The following is a 19,186-nucleotide window of genomic DNA, read 5'->3' as shown; positions in this document are numbered from 1 at the left end:
TCTAAAATCAGAGCATTCACAGATGCTGTCAGCTCTACCTCCAAACACACTCATACTCCTTGGTGTTGTTCTCTGCACTATGACCTTGTCCTAGCCACCGCCTCTCCCTGGTCTGGATTACTACCTTGACTACGATAGTAAAAGGATTCCCTACTGAGCTCCCTATTTCCACCTTGCTCATTCCTTGCACAGCAGTCAGAGATACCTCCTGGAAGTGCAGCCCGCACCACTTGTTTCCTCACCATGATCCCCAGGGCCTAACATGGTTGGTCCAACCTGCCTTGTGGGCTCCTCTCCTTTCATTCATGCCCTTTCTTGCCGTGTTCCACCCTCAGCTCTCACATTGTTGGTTGTTCTTCCAGCATCCTTAGCACGTTCCATCCCACCAAATCCTTCTGTTAGCCTTCAGGATTCAGGCCAGAAAGATCTTCTCTGGCCCTTCCTTCCGCCTGCCATGACAGCTGAAGAGTTGCTATCAACTCCCTGTTCTTACTTTTCTAGAGCCTTGAGTCACCGGCTGAGTGTTTGCTTTGGTTATCTGTTTTCCCCAGCTGAAGTGTTCACCCAAACAGGAAGGACTTTGTCTTGCTTGTTATCTGCAGTACCTGCAATAGCACTGAATATACAGCAGGTCTTTCTTTCTTTCTTTTTTTTTCTTTTAGATTTATTTTTATTATTTTTTATTGGAAAGGCGGATATACAGAGAGGAGAGACAGAGAGGAAGATCTTCTGTCCGATGATTCACTATCCGAAGCCAGGAGCCTCTTCTGGGTCTCCCACGTGGGTGCAGGTTCCCAAAGCTTTGGGCCGTCCTCGACTGCTTTCCCGGGCCACAGGCAGGGAGCTGGAAGGGAAGCGGGACTGCCGGGATTAGAACCGGCGCCCATATGGGATCCCGGGCGTGCAAGGCGAGGACCTTTAACCACTTGCGCCACCGCGCTGGGCCCACAGCAGGTCTTTTCTTTCTTTCTTTCTTTCTTTCTTTCTTTCTTTCTTTCTTTCTTTCTTTCTTTCTTTCTTTCTTTCTTTCTTTCTCTCTTTCTCTCTTTCTCTCTTTCTCTCTTTCTCTCTTTCTCTCTTTCTTTCTTTAAGATTTATTTTATTTTTATTGGAAAGGCAGATTTACAGAGAGGAGAGACACAGAGGAAGATCTTTCATCTGCTGGTTCACTCCTCAAGTGGCCGCACTGGCTGGAGCTGAGCTGATCCAATGTGAAGCCAGGAGCCTCTTCGGGGTCTCCCATTTGGGCAGGATCCCAAGGCTTTGAGCCAATCTCCACTGCTTTCCCAGACCACAAGCAGGGAGCTGCACGGGAAGTGAAGCAACCAAGACACGAACTGGCAACCATATTCAATTCTGGTGCAAGCAAGGCAAAGATTTAGCCACTGAGCCATTGTGCTAGCCTCCTCTTCCCTTCCCCTCCAGCAGATATCTATACTACTTCTCTCCAAACTCTGAGATTCCAGACATGATTATTTTTCTGGGAGCAGCATACAAAAAGTTATGGCCATATTTACAGAACTCCAGCGATTCTTAACTAATATTCAAATGACGCTGTATTAAGATATCCCTAGCTAATTGATCTTCAATAGTAAGGACTAAAGTCAGCCAATACTGGAAAAATCTCCAAAGGGCTAGGGCTTAAATAACTAGATTTTGCCTCCAGGACAGCTCACAGAAAGGGTCATTCCTGTGTTTGTTCTGCTTCTTGCCCTTTTTGCTCTCATGAACAACTCAGCAAAAGAGGATATGGGTTATTTTTTTGGATTTTCTAGCATTGTAACTTCCTTCTCAAAGGATGTTGCTGGATCAGATAGGCGCAATGCAGCCTACGGGGGCTTCCTCAGCAGTGATGGCAAGGTGTCCTGCCCTTTTTGGCCTAATAGTCTGCAACAGGGAGTGACCTGGCTCAACTGAATTTGGCAATGAAGTATTGATTGTCAGTGGGCACATGCCAATCTGGATTACTCCACCGAAGGGAGAAGCTGAAGTGTGTGGGTCCTGCCTACCCCTTTCATCTGCTGCTGGCTGGGAGGGTTATAAGCCATCCTAAAACTCAGGTCGGAATTTGATCCAGAGCCAACTCACCCCTTGTTGAGCATCCATGAGCACTTTCCCAGAGTGCTTGGGAAGGAGATGGCAAACTTCTAAACTTGGTCAAAAAAGTTGTAGATTTTTACCAACACATGTTTGTAAAAGTCTGTTCTGTATGTAGTATTGAACTGAAGTTGGAAAATGTTGCTAGTCTCCATGCCTGCCAGGGTCCCCTGCAAGGTAGCAGCTAGTATGGTTCCCAGTGTCCTTCCATTTTTTAAAATTTGATGTTTTATTTATGTATTTGACTCATAAAGATGAGTGAGAGAGCTAGAGATATATTACTAAAATGTCTGTAATGGCCAGGGCCATACTGGGGCCCAAACCAGAAGCTGACATTTCAATCCATGCCTCCCACGTGGGCGACAGACCTGCTGCCTCCCAGGTCTGCATGGAAGTCAGGAACTGAATCTGGGCATTGCAGTATGGGATTCAGATATTTTCACCAGTAGACTAAACCACCTGCTTCCTCCTACTTTCCTCAACCATTTCTGTGCTTACTGCTGCCACCACTTGCTTCCTGTTCACTCCTTAGCCTTCCCGTCCCCCAGTCTGCCTTTGTCCCCATCCAACTGACCCTCACTAAGGCACCAGTGGCATCCTTATTGCTGAACCTCCTTGGGCAATTATTTAACCTCTCACTGTCTCAGTGATTCCATGTGTGTGGAATATTCAAAAACCTCATGGAACATGCATATTCTGAAAAAAAAAAGAGGCATGAATTCCAAAAACATTTTTTGCATCAAAATGATCATCTTTTAATTCCATGTCTCCGTAAACTTTTGGACATATCCGGATATGTCCTTCCCTAACTCCTCATCCCTCTGGTCCTCTCTCTTTTTCTCTTTCTCTTTCACACACACACACACACACACACACACGCTAGCCTCAAGTCTCCTTTAGTTCTTCATATCTTACTCACTCTGTTTCTACTTCCTCCTCTTTCCACAGCTTCTTCTGCTACCTGTCTCTGTCCTCAAATCCCATTCAGGGTCACAACTCTGAGGACATGTGCTTCTGGCCTGGTGCTAGCCCAGGCAGGTTCAGAGTCTCAGGATTTTGATAGCCAGGAGAAGGGAAAAAGGTAATGCCATGAGTGAATCTAGCCCATGCAACACAGAGAGAAGCCAAGTCCAGAAGTCTCCCGGGTACATAAAGTTCAAGTGCAAGCTGAGAATCTCTGCTGTTAGGAGACAGAAGATGGCCCTGGGAAGGTGGATCTGTGCCACACTGGGAGTGTTCTGCTCTTGACCTAGAATGTGTGCTGGGGAGAATTTAGCAAGCTGACACTGATTCAGCACTTTCCCGCGTGGACCGTAGACCTAGATTCACCATGCTCAGAGTACTAAGGAGATCAATTTTGGGTTCTGGCAGCCATTTCAAAGGAGGTATTCTGAGCCATGTGTGGGTGGCCCTCAGCTGTAATGGGCCCCCTGACCACACTGGGTGGGCACCATTCATCCTCCCCCTGTGTCAGAACAGGAGACCCTGTGACTCTGAAGGCTAAACCTGTTTGTATGTGCAACTTACAGAGCAACTTGTCAACGTGGAAAACCTCCGGATTGCTTTCCTTTGGGGTACAGAGGACCCAACTCCGACGCCATGCCTAATGGGACCTTGTTTGCCCATTGGCTTAACAAGCACTGCTGTGCTAGGTTTGGGAATCTTGACCCCACACCTGCAGGAGTGGCTCAGGGAGCCTGGCCGGAAACGTCACACAATGGGAGGCCCCGAGACACCAGGGCCTTTACAGGGTTCACTACAGCAGGGATTTCCCTGCTTCCTGTAGGCTCTTCCTCTCCCGCCCCTATGTCCCGCATGGCAGGAAACTGACCCCTCGGTAGGGCACAGGCAGGCTCTGTCCATATTTGGGTATTGGCACCAGCCCGCTGGGTGGTCCCAGGGTAGTCAGGGCACCTGGGTCTGCCTGACAGGCAGTCACACCATGAAGCAGGGTGGCCACTGGGGCGGGGGGGGTGGTGCCTGGTGGGAGCTGCTCTGTGTGGTGGGTCTACATTTGTTGCAAACACAAGACCTTGCTTGGCCTGGGTCACAGGAGGCCTTTTCCAGCAAGATCAGCCTCTTCCAATTTTCTCTACCTAGCAGAGCAAGAAAGCAGAGTTGATAAGGACTTGTTGCAGGGGGAGGAAATGTTGAAGCAAGTAGGTGGCACCGAGGCCCTGAGTGTTGTAAGAGCAAGTGGCAGACCCCACAAAGCCTCTGCCTACAGTGCCAGCATCCTATATGGGCACCAGCTTGAGTTTCAGCTGCTTCACTTCCCATCCAGTTCCTTACTCTTATGCTGGAGAAAGCGGTCGAGGATGACTCAAGTGCTTGGACCCCTATACTCATTTGGGAGATTTGGAAGAAACTCTTGTCTTCTAGCTTTCGCTTGGCCCAACCCTGGCCATTACAGCCATTTGGGGAGCGAATTAGCAGATGGGAGAATGCTCCCTCAAGGACTAGTCACCAGCTTGACTCAATGCATTTATTGTGCATGAATCCATGCCAGGCTCTGAGCCAGACTGTAATGATTTATTTTAGTTGGTTGAGATAATATACCAGGTGAGTAAATTGTGCAATAGAGTAGAAGATGCTAAGTGCTATGGGGAAAATGAAGTGGGGAAAAGGGAGGAGGAATGATGGGAGGAATGGTTTTAATGGGAGGCCTCAAGAGAAAGTGAGCCCAGGACTGAAGGAGGCGATGGGCCAGGTAGAGTCTGTGGAGTGTGTTCCATGTGCAGATAAATGACCGTGGGAGACCACTGACCTCCTTGCTATTGCTGCATTTGAGAACAAGGAGGTTGGCCTGGCAGGAACAAACAGCGCTGGCACGGTAGAGAGAAGAGTTGATGTGGTAGGGAGTCTCGTGTAGGGCCTCCCAGGCCATCACAAAGATTTTGTTTTCACTCTGAGACCAGGTAAGATGGCATCAGACTCATCCAGCACCAGAATCAAAAAGTTGGGTCCAACCATTCTAGAAAACCAGCTATGAAGTCAAAACCCTTGAAATCTCTCTCTCTTTTCCGCTTCCCAAATACCTGTAATAGTAGGGATTGGACTAGGCCAAAGCCAGGAGGTGGAGACTTCATCTGGGTCTGTAAGGTAGGAGTGCTTGAGCCTGTTGCCTCCCAGAATACACATGAACAGGAAGCTGGATAGAACGTGGAAGTGGACTTCTCAGCCCAGCATTTGCTGTGGGAAGTGGAGACCCCAGCCAGTGGCTTCAGCCCTATGCCCAACACCTGCTGCTGTGGCAGCTTTGAGAGCCAGTTACTGTAGGCTTCATCTAGGCCCTTGAAGCAGAGCTGTCACTTTCTGGGTAATCTCAGTACAGATGGAGGATCCTGGTCCCCATTAAACTTCTGCAGGGCAGAGGCCCTGCAGTAACTGGATTCTCCAACCGGACCAACTCCCAGGGTACACTCAGCCCTTGTCTTTGAGAAACTGGGAGAAGATTGGTGGCTTTACAGAATCCAGCCCGCCCCTTACCTGGTCCGACAGTTCTGATAACCACTGTGTGCAGCAACTGAATTTACTTCTCCTTAAAATCCCTTCTCTTTCCCTTTTCGTCCTCTTCCCTTTTCCCTCATCCTCAGCTTGTTCAACTCTGACATGCCCTTTTAATACAAAGCTCAAATGTCACCTCCTTTTAGGAGGCTCCCCAGACCATACAGGTCAACACCAATTGCTCCCTTCTCTAGATCACAAGGTTGCACATTTTAATGCTTGAGTTTTTAGAGCTTCCAAGCACGAAGCTCTTAGCAGGTGCCAGGAATCTGAAACCTTTTAACACCTGAGTAAATGCTGTTATCACCATTTTACACCTGGACAGCTGGGCCAAGCGGGTAGCTTTACAAAGGCCTTAAAATTTGCAGTCAGGGCTGCATTCTGTCTTCAAAGCCAGGCCTGTCCTACTCTGAAACCCATCAATGCCTGCCCATGTCCCCCCACCCCCAACCCTGCCCCATCCTTATAATTTCAGAGCAGGTGTAGGGCCCCTCCGTCCACTGGCAGTACCTGTAGTTCTTTGCCTGAGCTCTTGCCCAGGGAGGTTCAGGTTCAGGAGCTGGGGAGTACTTTCCTGTGGGGGCAGTGCTCCACAAGCAAGGGGAAAGAGAGGTGTTTCCGTACTTAAGGGTGGGGGATCTGGACAGGCTGGCAGTGACAGAGGCTAAAAGCACTTGGAGGGCTGCCTTCCCTCCCTCCCTGCTCTGCCCCAACCTGCACTGGCTGGGAGGGCCTCCAAAGAACCCTCTGCCACTGACTCTTTAAGTCACTTAAAACCTACTTCTGAAGACCTGCATTGGCTAGGTGACCCTTCCTTGTCCCACCCTCCCCCCCACCCTTGGAAAATGACACCTCCAGGAAATTGGAGAAACTCCTGCCCCTCCCATAGCAGTTAACCATGTGGAGCATGGTAGATTGTAAATGCCAATCAACATTAGGTGCTGATTCATAGAGCCATTCCCAGCTACAGTACCCCCTACAAAAACAAACAAAAAAAACTACATTTGTGAGGCCCAGAAGAGATGAACAACTACTCTTCCTTGTGGACATCCAAGTTCCTGTTGAAATCCATGGTCAAAGTCATGACCTTGGCCAGTGTGCTCAGGCACCCATCTTCCCCCTGTCCTTGAAACTAAGTCCTTGCCTTGCACGCACTGGGATCCCATATGATTGCCCGTTTACTGTTCCAGTAGTCCTGCTTCCCTTCCAGCTTCCTGCTTGTGGCCTGGGAAAGCAGTAGAGGACGACCCAAAGTCTTGGGATCCTGTACCCACGTGGGAGACAAGGAAGAAGCTCCTGGCTTCAGATCAGCTTAGCTCTGGCCGTTGTGACCACTTGGGGAGTGAATCAGTGAATGAAAGATCTTTCTCTCTGTCTCTCCTCCTCTCTGTATATCTGACTTTCCAATAAAAAACAAATAAATCTTAAAAAAAATAAGTCCCTCTGGGGAGCAGGCGGCTCATGTGACCCCTCACCACCAAGATCACAGCCAACATCAATATCTGCAATTCGTTGGACTTTCATTTTTTTCCTGCCAATCCATTACAGTGTGTAGGCCCTCATAGTTACCTAGTGTCCTACTGGGCAGACCTGGACTAGACCAGCTAAGCTCATGAATTGGGAGAAGGATTTATTTTAGTCTTTGCTTCTGAGAAGCAGAGAGACAGACAGCTGGAAATCCCAAATGGTGTCAATGGTTGAGGTTGAGCCAGACTCAAATCAACAGATGGGAACTCAGTCCAGGTTTCTCACCTGGAAGGCAGGGACTCAACCACTGAGTCACTGCCTGCTGCTTCCCACACTCTGAGCTGGCAGGAAGCTGGGATGTGGATCCAGAGGCTGAACTTGAACCCAGGTACGCTGGTAAAATTGGCCACCTTTGGTGATTGGTGCTGGAACGGCAGTGTGTGAGCTTATGGTAGTCCCTGGGACAGAACCAGCCAACTCAGTGATTCTGTTTCCTAACCCACAGGAACTATGTGAATGAGATTACTGCTGTGGTTGGAAGCTACTACATGTAGGAATATTTCTGATATGTGCCCAATGATCTAATACATGAGAGTCCTTCAAAAAAAATTTGTTCAGGGCCTGGTGAGATGGCTCAATTGGCTGATCCTCCACCTGCAAGTGCCAGGATCCCATATAAGCATTGGTTCATGTCCTGTCTTCTCCACTTGCTATCCAGCTCCCTGTTTATGGCCTGGGAAAGCAGCAGAGTCTGGCCCAAGGCCATGAGACCCTGCACCCATGTTGGAGACTGGAACAAGGCTCTTGGCTCCTGACTTCAATCAGCTCAGTTCCAGTCATTGTGGTCATTTGGGAAGTGAAACAGCAGAAGGAAGATCATTCTTTCTGTCTTTCTTATCTATAAATCTGTCTTTCCAACAAAAACAAATAAATCTTAGAAAAGAAAAGTGTTCATGGAAAATCAAAATGAAAGCCAAATTTATTTTTGTGCCCCCAAATGCTAAACTCTGTTTACAAGGGCTATTTAGAAAGTTCACCAAGGGGTGGGTTTTGGCTGTACAGTTAGAGCAACAGTTGTATGTCCATGGAACATAATTGAGTGCTGGCTCAAGTCCCGTCTCTGCCTCCCAATTCTGTCTGCTAGTACACATCCCGGGAAGTGGCAGGTGGTTAGATCTCTGCTATTCATAAGGGAGTCCTTGGATGAGTTCCTAGCTCCTGACTTGAGCCTGGCTCAGCCTCAGCCATTGCAGGCACTTGGGAAGTCAAGCCATGATGGGAGTTCTGCCTGCCCTTCGGCCTCTAAAAAGAAAGTTTATGAGCCTGGTGCTGTGGCTTAGTGAGCTAATCCTCCACTTGTGGTATTGGTATCCCATATAAGCATTGGTTTGAGTTCTGGCTGCTCCACGTCCAATCTAGCTCCCTGCTAATATGCCTGGGGAAGCAGCAGAGGATGACCCAAGTGCTTTGGACCATACATCCATGTGGGAAACCCAGAAAAAGCTCTTGGCTCCTGGCTTTGAACCAGCCTAGTTTTGGCCATTGCAGCCATATGGGTAGTGAACTATTGGATGGAAGAGTACTCTCTCTGTCTTTCCACTCTCTGTATATAATTCTTTCAAATAAAAAGAACCAAATCTTTTGAAAAAAGGTCATGAATAGTGTGCATAATGAAAAACTATGTATGTATTTTAATTTTCTTTCAAAATACCATGTATTTTTTTCATAAAATGCATTTTTTCATTAACTTTTTGAAGTCCCTTTGTTTGTTTGGATTTCAGTATTATGATTACACCACAAAAAAAGTTATCCTTTAATTCCATTTCCACAAACTTCCCAAAGTACTCATTTATACTGACTTACATTTTCAATGTTTTCCCCATTGCGGTACCTTCACTGCTAAAGCCCTCACCTTGCACACGCCAGGGTATATGGGCATCGGTTCTAACCCTGGCCATCTTGCTTCCCATCCAGCTCCCTGCTTGTGGCCTGGGAAAGCAGTTTAGGATGACCCAAAGCCTTGGGACCCTGTACGCACATGGGAGACCTGGAGGAAGCTCCTGGCTTCGGATCAGGGCAGCTCTAGTCATTGCAGCCACTGGGGGTTGGGTGAATCAGTGGATGAAAGATCTTCTTTGTCTCTCCTCCTCTCTGTGTATCTGACTTTCTAATGAAAATAAATAAAATTTAATTTTTTTCATTGTGTTTAAATATGATCATCCATTCTTTGGCATGAGTTTATAGTCTGAGATCTTTGGCATGGTATTCATCAAAGGAGAGTGACACTGCTCTCTGGGGAATGGGTTTGGGGAATAATAGTTCTTGTGCTTAACCTTGCTGCCCTTGAACTACTTTTTATTTTTTAAGATTTGTTTTTATTGAAAAGTCAGATACACAGAGAGGAGAGGCAGAGAGGAAGATCTTCTATCCGTTGATTCACTCCCTTAAGTGGCTACAATGGTCAGAGCTGCACCAATCCCACGCCAGGAGCCTCTTCGGGGTCTCCCACATGGGTGCGTACAGGGTCCCAAGGTTTTTGGCTATCCTTGACTGCTTTCCCAGGCCACAAGCAGGGAGCTGGAAGGGAAAAGAACTGGCACCCATATGGAATCCTTGCATGTGCAAGGCGAGGACTTATCAGAATGCTGATTCCAGTCCCAGCTACTCTGCTTCACATCCAGTTCCCTGCAAATGTGCTTGGGAAAGCAGGGGAAGATGGCCCAAGGTGCTTGTATTCCTGCCACCCACATTCCTGGCTCCTGGTTTCCACCTGGCCTAGCCCTATTTGTCACTCTGCCTTTCAAATATAGACATCTCTACACACACACACACACACACACACACACACACACACACACACACAGATTTGGAGCCAGTGGAGGGGGAAGAGGTGGAAGAGGTGTTATTCACCCAGGTCCCGGCCAGGTGTCTACAGGAAGCAGGTGCACCACTCCTTCAGGCATTTGGAGCTCCTCTTGGCCTCACACTCAGTGGCACCGCAGCAATAGATGATCCAGTTCTGAAATGCAGCTTCATTCTTGTGCATCAGAAGGAACTGCCCCAAGAGGATGTAGGCCTGAGGGGGGAGTGGGCAGAGAGACAGGGCAGGGATATTATAATAATCCGGTCTCCGTGTTTTCTTCCTCCTTCACCCACCCTGAGAAAATCATCAGGACTCATGGGTTCCCCTCAAGGCAGTCTCCCAGTCCCTGCCACCTGATGGGGGCTGTGTGGATGCCCAGGTTAGCATCCTGTGTAAGCGAGGTTAAGGGAAACCCATATCATTATCTGAGCTGGCTGGGGGGCTGCCAGCCTGGGAAGAACGAGACTCTGTGCTCTTGAAACCGTGACCAACCCAGGACCCCCAGTGTCCCCATCAGAGGCAGGTGTCACTCGGAGGGTCTCAGCATGGAGGAGAGAAGGCCAGCACTTCTGCCATGCTCCCTGCTAAGGCCAGTCCAGGCACCTTGGTTTGAGTGGCAGGACCTGGCCTGCTTCTGAGGCTCCCATCCCATGCATGATCTTGGATTTCTTTCTTTTCTCTTTCTCTCTCTCATATAAGGCAACCTTTATGCAAAATACAAAACAAATAGATATGTAGATAAACATGTATATGTATTCTCACAGATTAACTGTAGAATGAAGACTGCCATACCAGGAAGTGAATATACGTTGCAGTTTGTAACTCTACTCCCAAATAGAAGGTGAACTCCCAATGAAGCTGTTAAATATACCTTGACAATAGGATATTAGACTTTCTATTATTGTCTATACTTACAGTGCCTTGATACATTGAAATAGCAGGATGTTTGGTGATTGTCACTGAAGGACTATACTATTATAATATGGGGAAAATAGCAGGGTGTCATGAGGGGGTGGAAAGGGGAATCCCTGTACCTATGAAGGAATATCGTGAAAAATTTAAAAATAAATAAATAAATAAAATCTTGGATTTCTGTCTTTGAAACACACGCAACATGGAGGGAGAGACACTCTGACCCCATACCGCCTCCACGGCCATGGCTTGTCAGCCTTGACACTGTTTGGGGAACTCTGTGTCATGAACGGCTCTTATATGCGTGGGAGGTCATTTAGCAATGGCCCTGACCTCTGTCCACCAGTCGCCAGTGTAACTCCTCCCTCCCACCCACCATCTCCAGACTTTGGCCAAATGTCCTGCACTTGAGAGCCACAGCACTTGGAGCTGGCAGAGTTACCTTAGTGTGGAGGTGTCCTGGGGGCTCTCAGGCAACTCAGGTAGCCTGAAGTCAAGCTCAGTATCTCAGGCAAATTAAGAGCCCAAATTGGGCCAGTGGGTGTGGGCGGGAGGTGGGAATGGATGACAGGATGACCATGCAAACTCCTTTTTTGTCCTGGAAGAGGAAGCCCTTAAGGAGGGAAAAGGCAGGTCCCTAAACCTACCTAAACTCAACCTGAGAATTTGCTGATGAAAATAAGCCATACATTGAAAATCAGGTTTCTGTGGTTTTGTGTGTTTATTAATGCTTTTTTTTTTTTTACAAAAGATTTATTTATTTTTATCAGAAAGGCAGATATACAGAAAGGAGAAGAGACAGAGAAGATATTCCATCTGTTGATTCACTTCCTAAGTGGCCACACAGCTGGAGCTGGGCCGATCTGAAGCCAGGAGCTTCTTTCAGGTCTCCCACGCGGTTGCAGGGTCCCAAGGCTTTAGGCTGTCCTTGATTGCTTTCCCAGGCCACAAGCAGGGAACTGGATGGGAAGCAGGGCTGCCGGGATTAGAACTGGTGCTCATATGGGATCCTGGCACGTGTTAAGGTGAGGACTTCAGCCCCTATGCTAGTGTACCGGGCCATACTAATGTTTTTAAAGATTTATTTACTCATCTGAAAGGCAGAGTTACACAGAGAGAGATCTTCTAATCTGCTGGTCCACTTACCAAATGGCCACAATGACTAGAGCTGGGTTGGTCTGAAGCCAGGAGCCAAGATCTAGTAGCCAGGAGCTGTGGGTCTCCCACATGGTACCCAAGTCCTCAGGCGATCCTCCATGTTTTCCCAGACACATTAGCAGGGAGCTGAATTAGAACTGAAGCAGCCAAGATTCAAACCAGTATCTATATAGGACGCTGGCACACAGATGGCAGCTTCACTCACAATGCCACAGTGCCATCTTCTCACCACCTTGCCCTCCCTTCCCCCATTGTCTAGTTTGCTAAGGATTTGTACCCATAGCTTTTCTTTTCTCTTTTTCTCATGGGATCACAGCATTGCAGTTCAAGAACAAGAACTGCAGGAAGCAAGGGAATTCCTAGACACTGACCATGAACTTCAGGTCTGTCCAGGGCCAGCACACAGACTGGGCTGCAGATTCTCCAGGCAGCACCCAGCAGCCAGCCACCCACGCCTCTGGGCTCCAGGCCCTTCCAGGAAAACCTGCTGCTGGCTGTTTACTTTCAGTGGCATCCAACAAAGCAAATTTGATCTCAACCAAAGGGAACATATTTTTTCCCCTTAAGAGATCAGATTGAAGTGGAATCCCAGCCATAAAGCATACCTGGGCTTTGGAGCTTGGGGTTTTATTTTTGGTCATGGTGCCGTTGTCAAAAAGAGGAAAGAGCCAGGATTTCATGGTGATTTGCAGCTGTGGCTTTAATCATCTTTTTAAAACAGCCACACAGTGATGTTCAGTGTAATCTCGCTTTGCTTTCCCTGGGGTGGATTTTACTGAGATCTTTTTTTTTTTTAAGCGAAATTTTTAACAATAAGCATTTATTATAAAGTGCTGTAGGTCTGTGAAGTGCTGAGGTCATGAGGACAGGTTCAAGAGATAAAGAGCATTGTCCAAGGACACAGAACACATCAACGAGAATAATAAATGTTACTGTTATTAATTAATACAAGTTGAGCATTCCTGACCCAGAAATCCAGAATATTCCAAACTGCAAGACTTTTTTGTGCACTGACAGGACGCCTGAGTGCTTGAGGGGAAATTCCATCTCATGGACAAAATTATTAAAAATACTGCATAAGATTACAGGCTGCATGAGTAAGGCACATAGAAACAAACGAAATTGGTACTTAGACTGGAGTTGCCTAAGGTGTTTTCTTGTGTTCATGCAAATATTCCCAAATCCCCAAAACCTTGAATGAAATCTGAAACACTTCTTGCCCCAGGCATTTTCAATAAGTGGTAGTCAACCTGGTTCTTTTTTTTTTTTTTTTAAATATTTTTACCTGAAAGGCAGTTACATAGAGAGGGATAGAGAGATAAAAAATTTTTTTTCATCTGCTGGCTCACTCCCCAAATGGCCAGCCAGGAACCAGGAGCTTCTTCCTGGTCAATGTAGGTGTCCTGGCCCAAAGACTTGGGCCACCCTCTCTGCCTTCCCAGGCACACTGGCAGGGAGCTGGATTCAAAATGGAGCAGCTGGAACTACCCTGTATGCCACAATGCTGGTGGCAGCTTACTTCCAGGACACCTGGCATGACCCTTACATGCGCACACCAGTGCATCTCCAGCTGCAGCAATGCCAGGGGTGGGGATGAAGGCTGATGCTTTCTTTGCACAGCCCAGACATCCATAATTTGACCTGGAGGCTCGGATATCTTCTGAGACCTTACTGTTGGCATTAGCTGCCCTGGCCATTGGAACCTCTACCTCCCACCAGGCTAAGTGGCAGGAAGCCCGGGAGTGTGTGGCACGCAGGACCCAGGCAAACTTTCCAGGAAGAAGGACCTCGTCTTGCAGTCTCCGGGGCCAAGATGCAACCTGACGCTCTCTCCTCAGCTTTCCCTCCAGTCTCACCTTGCATCTTCTTGCAGGTGAGGAGTGAAGTCGGTGCCTTCTTTCATCCCTGAAGAGTAGCCTTGCTCCCTAGGGAAGCCTGGGCTGCTGTCACCACCAGGCGCAATGCTTGAATAGTCTTTCCACTCAAAGCCAGCCCTTCTCCCTTCTTGGGCCACAGATCCCAGAAACCCAGCTGTCAGCAGCGTGACATACAAACATGGCAACTCTCACTGTCCTGGACTGCTGCCATGGCAAACCAGGGGTCATGTTCTTTTCCTGTGGATAACAAGATGGGAGTTCAAGGGCAGTTCCCCTCAACTGCAAATTCAACAGGGAAGTTCTTCCAGGGGCTTGGCCTTCCAGCTCACCTGGTCCACTCTGTTGAATGGCCACACTGGGGTCAATGATCTGTGTGTGGGACCTGTGTTCCCAAGTGTTCTGCTCTCAGTAGAGTCCTCAGCTTGGTTCAGCTTGTGCTGTCACCATCTCAGGGTCTGGACACATCCGAACACAGCACCTCACATGGAATTTTGCACTGAGCCCTGCAGATCAGACAGCTGGCCCTGGTCCACATTCAAAACGCTCGATGTCCACTATGACAGCTGGCCTTTTGGAGACTTGTTGCCTTGGCTTCTCTTTCCCACAAATTTCTAGCATGTCCCCTGCGCGAGTCCTTATGGCCTTGGCACCTGTACTGTGCAATGACAGTTCTCTAACTGGCCAAGGGATCCTAACTCTTCAAGTTCACAAGAACCAATAGGATCTAAGTAAATCCAACATCTCATGGTCATTTCAGGTGAACACTCTGACTTTGGTGTGAAGGCTCAGTCAATGTGAGCTTCACACTCTTTCTTTCTCCTGGGACACGCTCACATCAACAAAAATCAACTTTAGGCCTGCACTGTGGTGTAGTTGGTTAGGATATTGCCTGTGACACTAGCATCTGCATATGGGTAATGGTTAGTTCCCAGCTACTCCATTTCCAAATCAGTTCCCTGCTAGTCATCTCGGAGGGGAGCAGAGGATGACTAGTGCTTGAGCCCCTGTACCCTCATGGGAGATTCAGATGAAGCTCCTGATTTCTGGCTTTGGCCTGACCCAGCACTGGCTATCACTGTTGTGCTTGACTGGGGAATAAACCAGCAGGTGGAATGTCTCTTTCTCTCTCTCTTTATGTGTGTGTGTGTGTGTGTGTGTGTGTGTGTGTATCCCTGTCTGTAACTCTGACTTCCAAAAATAAGTGAAGCGGCTGGCACTGTGACATAGTGGGTAGAGCTGGTGCCTGCAGCACTGACATCCCACATGGGTATTGATTAGAGTCCTGGCCGTTCCACTTCTGATCTAAGAAAGTAGCAGAGGATGGCCCAAGTCTTGGACCCCTGTACCCACATGGGAGACTTGTAAGTAGCCCCGGGCTCCTGGCTCTGAACCAGCCCAACTCTAGCCATTAAGTCCATTTGTGGCATGAACTAGTGGATGGAAGATCTCTCCCTCTGTAACTGTGACTTTCAAGTAAATAAATACATCTTAAAAGAAAAACAAAAACTTCTTTATCTAAAATTCAAATTGAACTGGGCCCCTTGTTCCAAGTAGGAATTTTTCTCTACCCAGACTGGGTAACTGACCCCGTGCAGCACCCAACATAAGCAGCTGGCTCAGTGCAGCAGCTGGACAGGTAGGGGACCCCTTCAAGCGATGGGAACCTGCACACTTGAGGGAAGGTGGGGCTGATCACCCCACGGCCTGCTAGTCCTGAGTGCAGCCTTCACTTCTTTCTACTGATTGTAACAAAGCAGTTTTGGGAGCAGAGGAGAATCCCGGAATCTGGAGCATTTGAAGAAGAGGGCATGCCTGAGGACAAGCCAATAGGTGCAGCAGAGGGCAGAACCTGACAGGCGGGGGAGTGGATGGTGCTGTACCTGGCTGTGCACATCCTGCAGCCTGGATTCCTGGATTCAGATTTCATTACTGTTACCTCACTTTGAGCTACTCACAGATGGGCTGCCTTGTGCCTCAGTTTCTCCATGGGCAAAATGAAATGAACCTTGCAGAATTTTTTTTTCTTTAAACAATTGATGGCGACAGACATCTGTCAGTCACTTAGAAGAGACTCACAGGGCAGGTGGCACTGAGAACATTAACTCTACTCTGACATCCTCAGTAGCTCTCAGGCAGAAGACTGGGGTCCAGCAAGGGGGTTTCCTAGCACCCACAAAGAAGCACTGCCACCATGGCCTCCTCTGGATGCTTAACTCCCTCAGTGGTACTGGAGACCTGTAGACTAGTACCCACATCGTACTCCACTGCCCATTGATTCCATGTCTGGAAGCCTCCTGCCACCTACATGGGGTCCCCTCCTAGGGAGGCAGGGAGTCTGGAGAGAAGCCCATGGGCAAGCTGTGCATCTGTGTGAAGAGTGTGGGCTTGGCACATAGAGGCACGGGATGCAGGTGCAAAGAAGGAGCACTTCCCAGAGGAAGGGGCCACCAGTGGGGCTGTAGGAAGGTCAGAGTCCATTCTGATGGTGGCTCCAAATGGGAGGGAGGAGTTCTCATCTGTGCTTACAGTTTTTGGAGAGTCTGGCAGCAGTACCATTTGGGGGAAGGTGACGGATTGTAGATATCACTTGTGATGCTAGCACTCTACCAGGATACCTGGGTTTGAGTAGCATCTCCCCCTTTCAATTCCAGCTTCCTATTAATGCACCTTAAGAACCAGCAGGAGACAGCTCAAATACTGGGTCTTTGTCCCCATACGGGAGACCAGGATCCTGGCTTTGTTCTGGACATTTAGGAAGTGAACCTACAGATGGCAGCCCAATGCCTCCAATAAGTAGAGTAATTTTTTTTTAATGTTTAAAAATCAAACAGAGTTGGGCCTGGTGAGATGGCTCAGTGGCTTAAATCCTTGCCTTGCAACTGCCAGGATCCCATATGGGTGCCAGTTTGTGTCCCTGCTGCTCCACTTCCCATCCAGCTCCCTGCTTTTGGCTGGGAAGGCAATGGAAGATGATCCAAAGCTTTGGGATCCTGCGCTAGCATGGGAGACCTGGAGGAAACTCCTGGCTCCTGGCCTCAGATTGGTTCAGCTCCAGCCATTGCAGCTATTTGGGGTGCGAACTAGTAGACAGATCTTTTGCAGGGTCCAGCGCAATAGCCCAGTGGCTAAAGTCCTCTCCTTGCACATGCTGGGATCCCATATGGACACTGATTCTAATCCTGGTGGCTCCACTTCCCATTTAGTTCCCTGCTGTGGCCTGGGAAAGCAGTCGAGGATGGCCCAATGCCTTGAGACTCTGTATCCGTGTGGGAGACCCGGAAGGGGCTCCTGGCTCCTGGTTCCAGACTGGTGTAGCTCTGGCCATTGCGGCTGCTTGCAGAGTGAATCAACGAATGGAAGATATTCCTCTCTGTCTCTCCTCCTCTCTTATATCTGACTTTCCAATAAAAATAAATATTTTTCAAAAGATCTTTCTCTCTGTAAATCTGCCTTTCCAATTAAAAAAAATAAATATTTTAAAAATAATTAGACAGAGCTATAACCTGGACTCCCTGTGCCTTAGGTGTTCTCTCACTTTCATAATTTTTTTCTCCTGCAGCTCTTCCTGTGTTACATCTAGGCCGGCACCATCCGTTAGACAGACACAAGGTGAACCAGCCTCATCTGTCCTTTCTCTTTTTCTAGTACCCATGGGAAAAAGGGGAAGGAAACAGGTCAAATGAACATTCTCACCATTTCTTTTATTTCCATTTACTCCCCTGCTTGTGAGGAAGCATCATTCTAAGATGTAGCCAATAAAAACATGGCTGCTGACCTCTATGGAGCGAGGAGTCAGGGAGCATGGGCTGTGACATCCCAGTGTGTGCTTCTATTTCTGGTACATGGTCGTTCGGCTGAGTGCTCAGCAGGCCCACGTGGCTGGGAGCCGCTGCCTTGGATCTGGATCAGCCGACCAAAGCTGACTGCCCCGCCCCCCCGCCTCTGGAGGCAGAGACACTAAGTAAGTCAGAACACAGTCCCAGCTGTGGCTTTGGAGCTCCTGAAGAGAATCCACAGCAGAATGCATGGTTTGGAGAGTCAAGATGTAGACTGTGAGCTAGAGGACCCAGTCATGCCGTTAGTCAGAGCTCTGGACCCCGAGAAGGAGGTGAGGACAGCAACTCCATCACCCAGCCCTGGTATGAAAGACTAAGGCCTGTGCAAGGACAGGGACAGAGGAAAACTGATGAGATGTGGGGAGTGGCAAGAGCTGCAGAAGGTCCCTCTGTACCTGGCCCCATTCATGGCTGCTACCCTACAGAGCAAGCATATTACATGTTATGTTATATTACAAGTATGTTAGCCAGCTAACTCATTGCATCCAGGCAGGTGGCTGGCGCCTCATCTCCCTCTGTGCACCTAACATTCTGGTTTCTTTGGGGGAGTTGATGGCTGGGAGAGGAGTCCAGGCAAATGAGATCTGGGGCAGCACAGGGGTCTGCATCCCAGGGTGTCCTCTGGAAGGGTGCAGAGAGAGCCAAGACAGCCAGAAAGAGCCAAGACAGCCAGTGGCCACCAGACAGGGACAGCAAAGAAGTAGCAAAGACACTGAAGCTGAGTCCCTGTCTGGAGAGGGGTGGGTGACAAGCAGAGGGGACATCAGCAGCCAAGGCAAAGGGCAGTGGGAGGCCCCACTGCGCCAGACTCAAAATGCAGGTGCTTACATCCTCTCTCTTTTAATATGTATTTTCATTTTGTTTGAAAGCCATGCAGAGAGATCTTCCAGCTGCAGGTACATTCCCAACTATCCAAAACAGCCAAAGCCAGGAACCTAGAACCCAATTCAGGTCCCCAATATGGGTGACAGAAATTCACTCCCTGCTGCTACTCAGGGTATGCATTAGCAGGGAGCTGGCTTCGAAGTGGAGGAGGAACCAGGACTTGAACAGTCATTCCCAAGTGGTGCCTAGACCAGTGTGCCAAATGCCAGCCCCAGAAGGCTGCCTTCTCATTGCCAACTCTGAAGACCCTGCTCTGCCAGGCCCTGCTTGCTGCACACATTCTCATTGTAGACCATGAGGATCGCTTCTCAGCCTTTCGGCTAAGATCAAGTGCAGGCCATGTGGGACATCATCGCAAACTCACGGCTGAAGCCCCTCTCGGCCACACGAAATCACTTAGGCCTGGCTCCTGCTGCGCAGTCCATGATGACACACTCCTCAATCATTCTCATTCTCCTCGGGGACCTGAATCAGGGCATCTCTGGGTGCCTGTCTCCTCACTTTCAAAATGGAGACAGTGAATCTCATCACTTCAGCCCCAGGTGGCGCAGGCCCAAAGTAAAAGGTGATGGTTGAATTGCCAG

At 48.6% G+C, this 19,186-nt stretch overlaps 1 protein-coding gene across 3 annotated transcripts in view; it reads right to left on the bottom strand.

The window, feature by feature from the left end:
* Window positions 1-9,913: 9,913 nt before the first annotated feature.
* The window catches only part of LOC121166643 (barrier-to-autointegration factor-like protein), a 55,453-nt gene continuing 46,180 nt past the window's right edge, over window positions 9,914-19,186 (bottom strand). For all 3 annotated transcript variants that reach the window (XM_040995864.1, XM_040995866.1, XM_040995865.1), the window contains one exon: window positions 9,914-10,147. In XM_040995864.1, the coding sequence (XP_040851798.1) occupies window positions 10,001-10,147 (147 nt within the window). In that variant the 3' untranslated portion in view covers window positions 9,914-10,000. The remainder of the gene's footprint in view (window positions 10,148-19,186) is intronic.

Source organism: Ochotona curzoniae, unplaced genomic scaffold (assembly GCF_017591425.1).
Source record: "Ochotona curzoniae isolate NIBS_2020 unplaced genomic scaffold, NIBS_Ocur_1.0 patch188, whole genome shotgun sequence".
NCBI lineage: Eukaryota > Metazoa > Chordata > Mammalia > Lagomorpha > Ochotonidae > Ochotona > Ochotona curzoniae.
The sequence above is the reverse complement of the archived record's forward strand: the minus strand, read 5'-3'. Positions and strand labels throughout refer to the sequence as shown.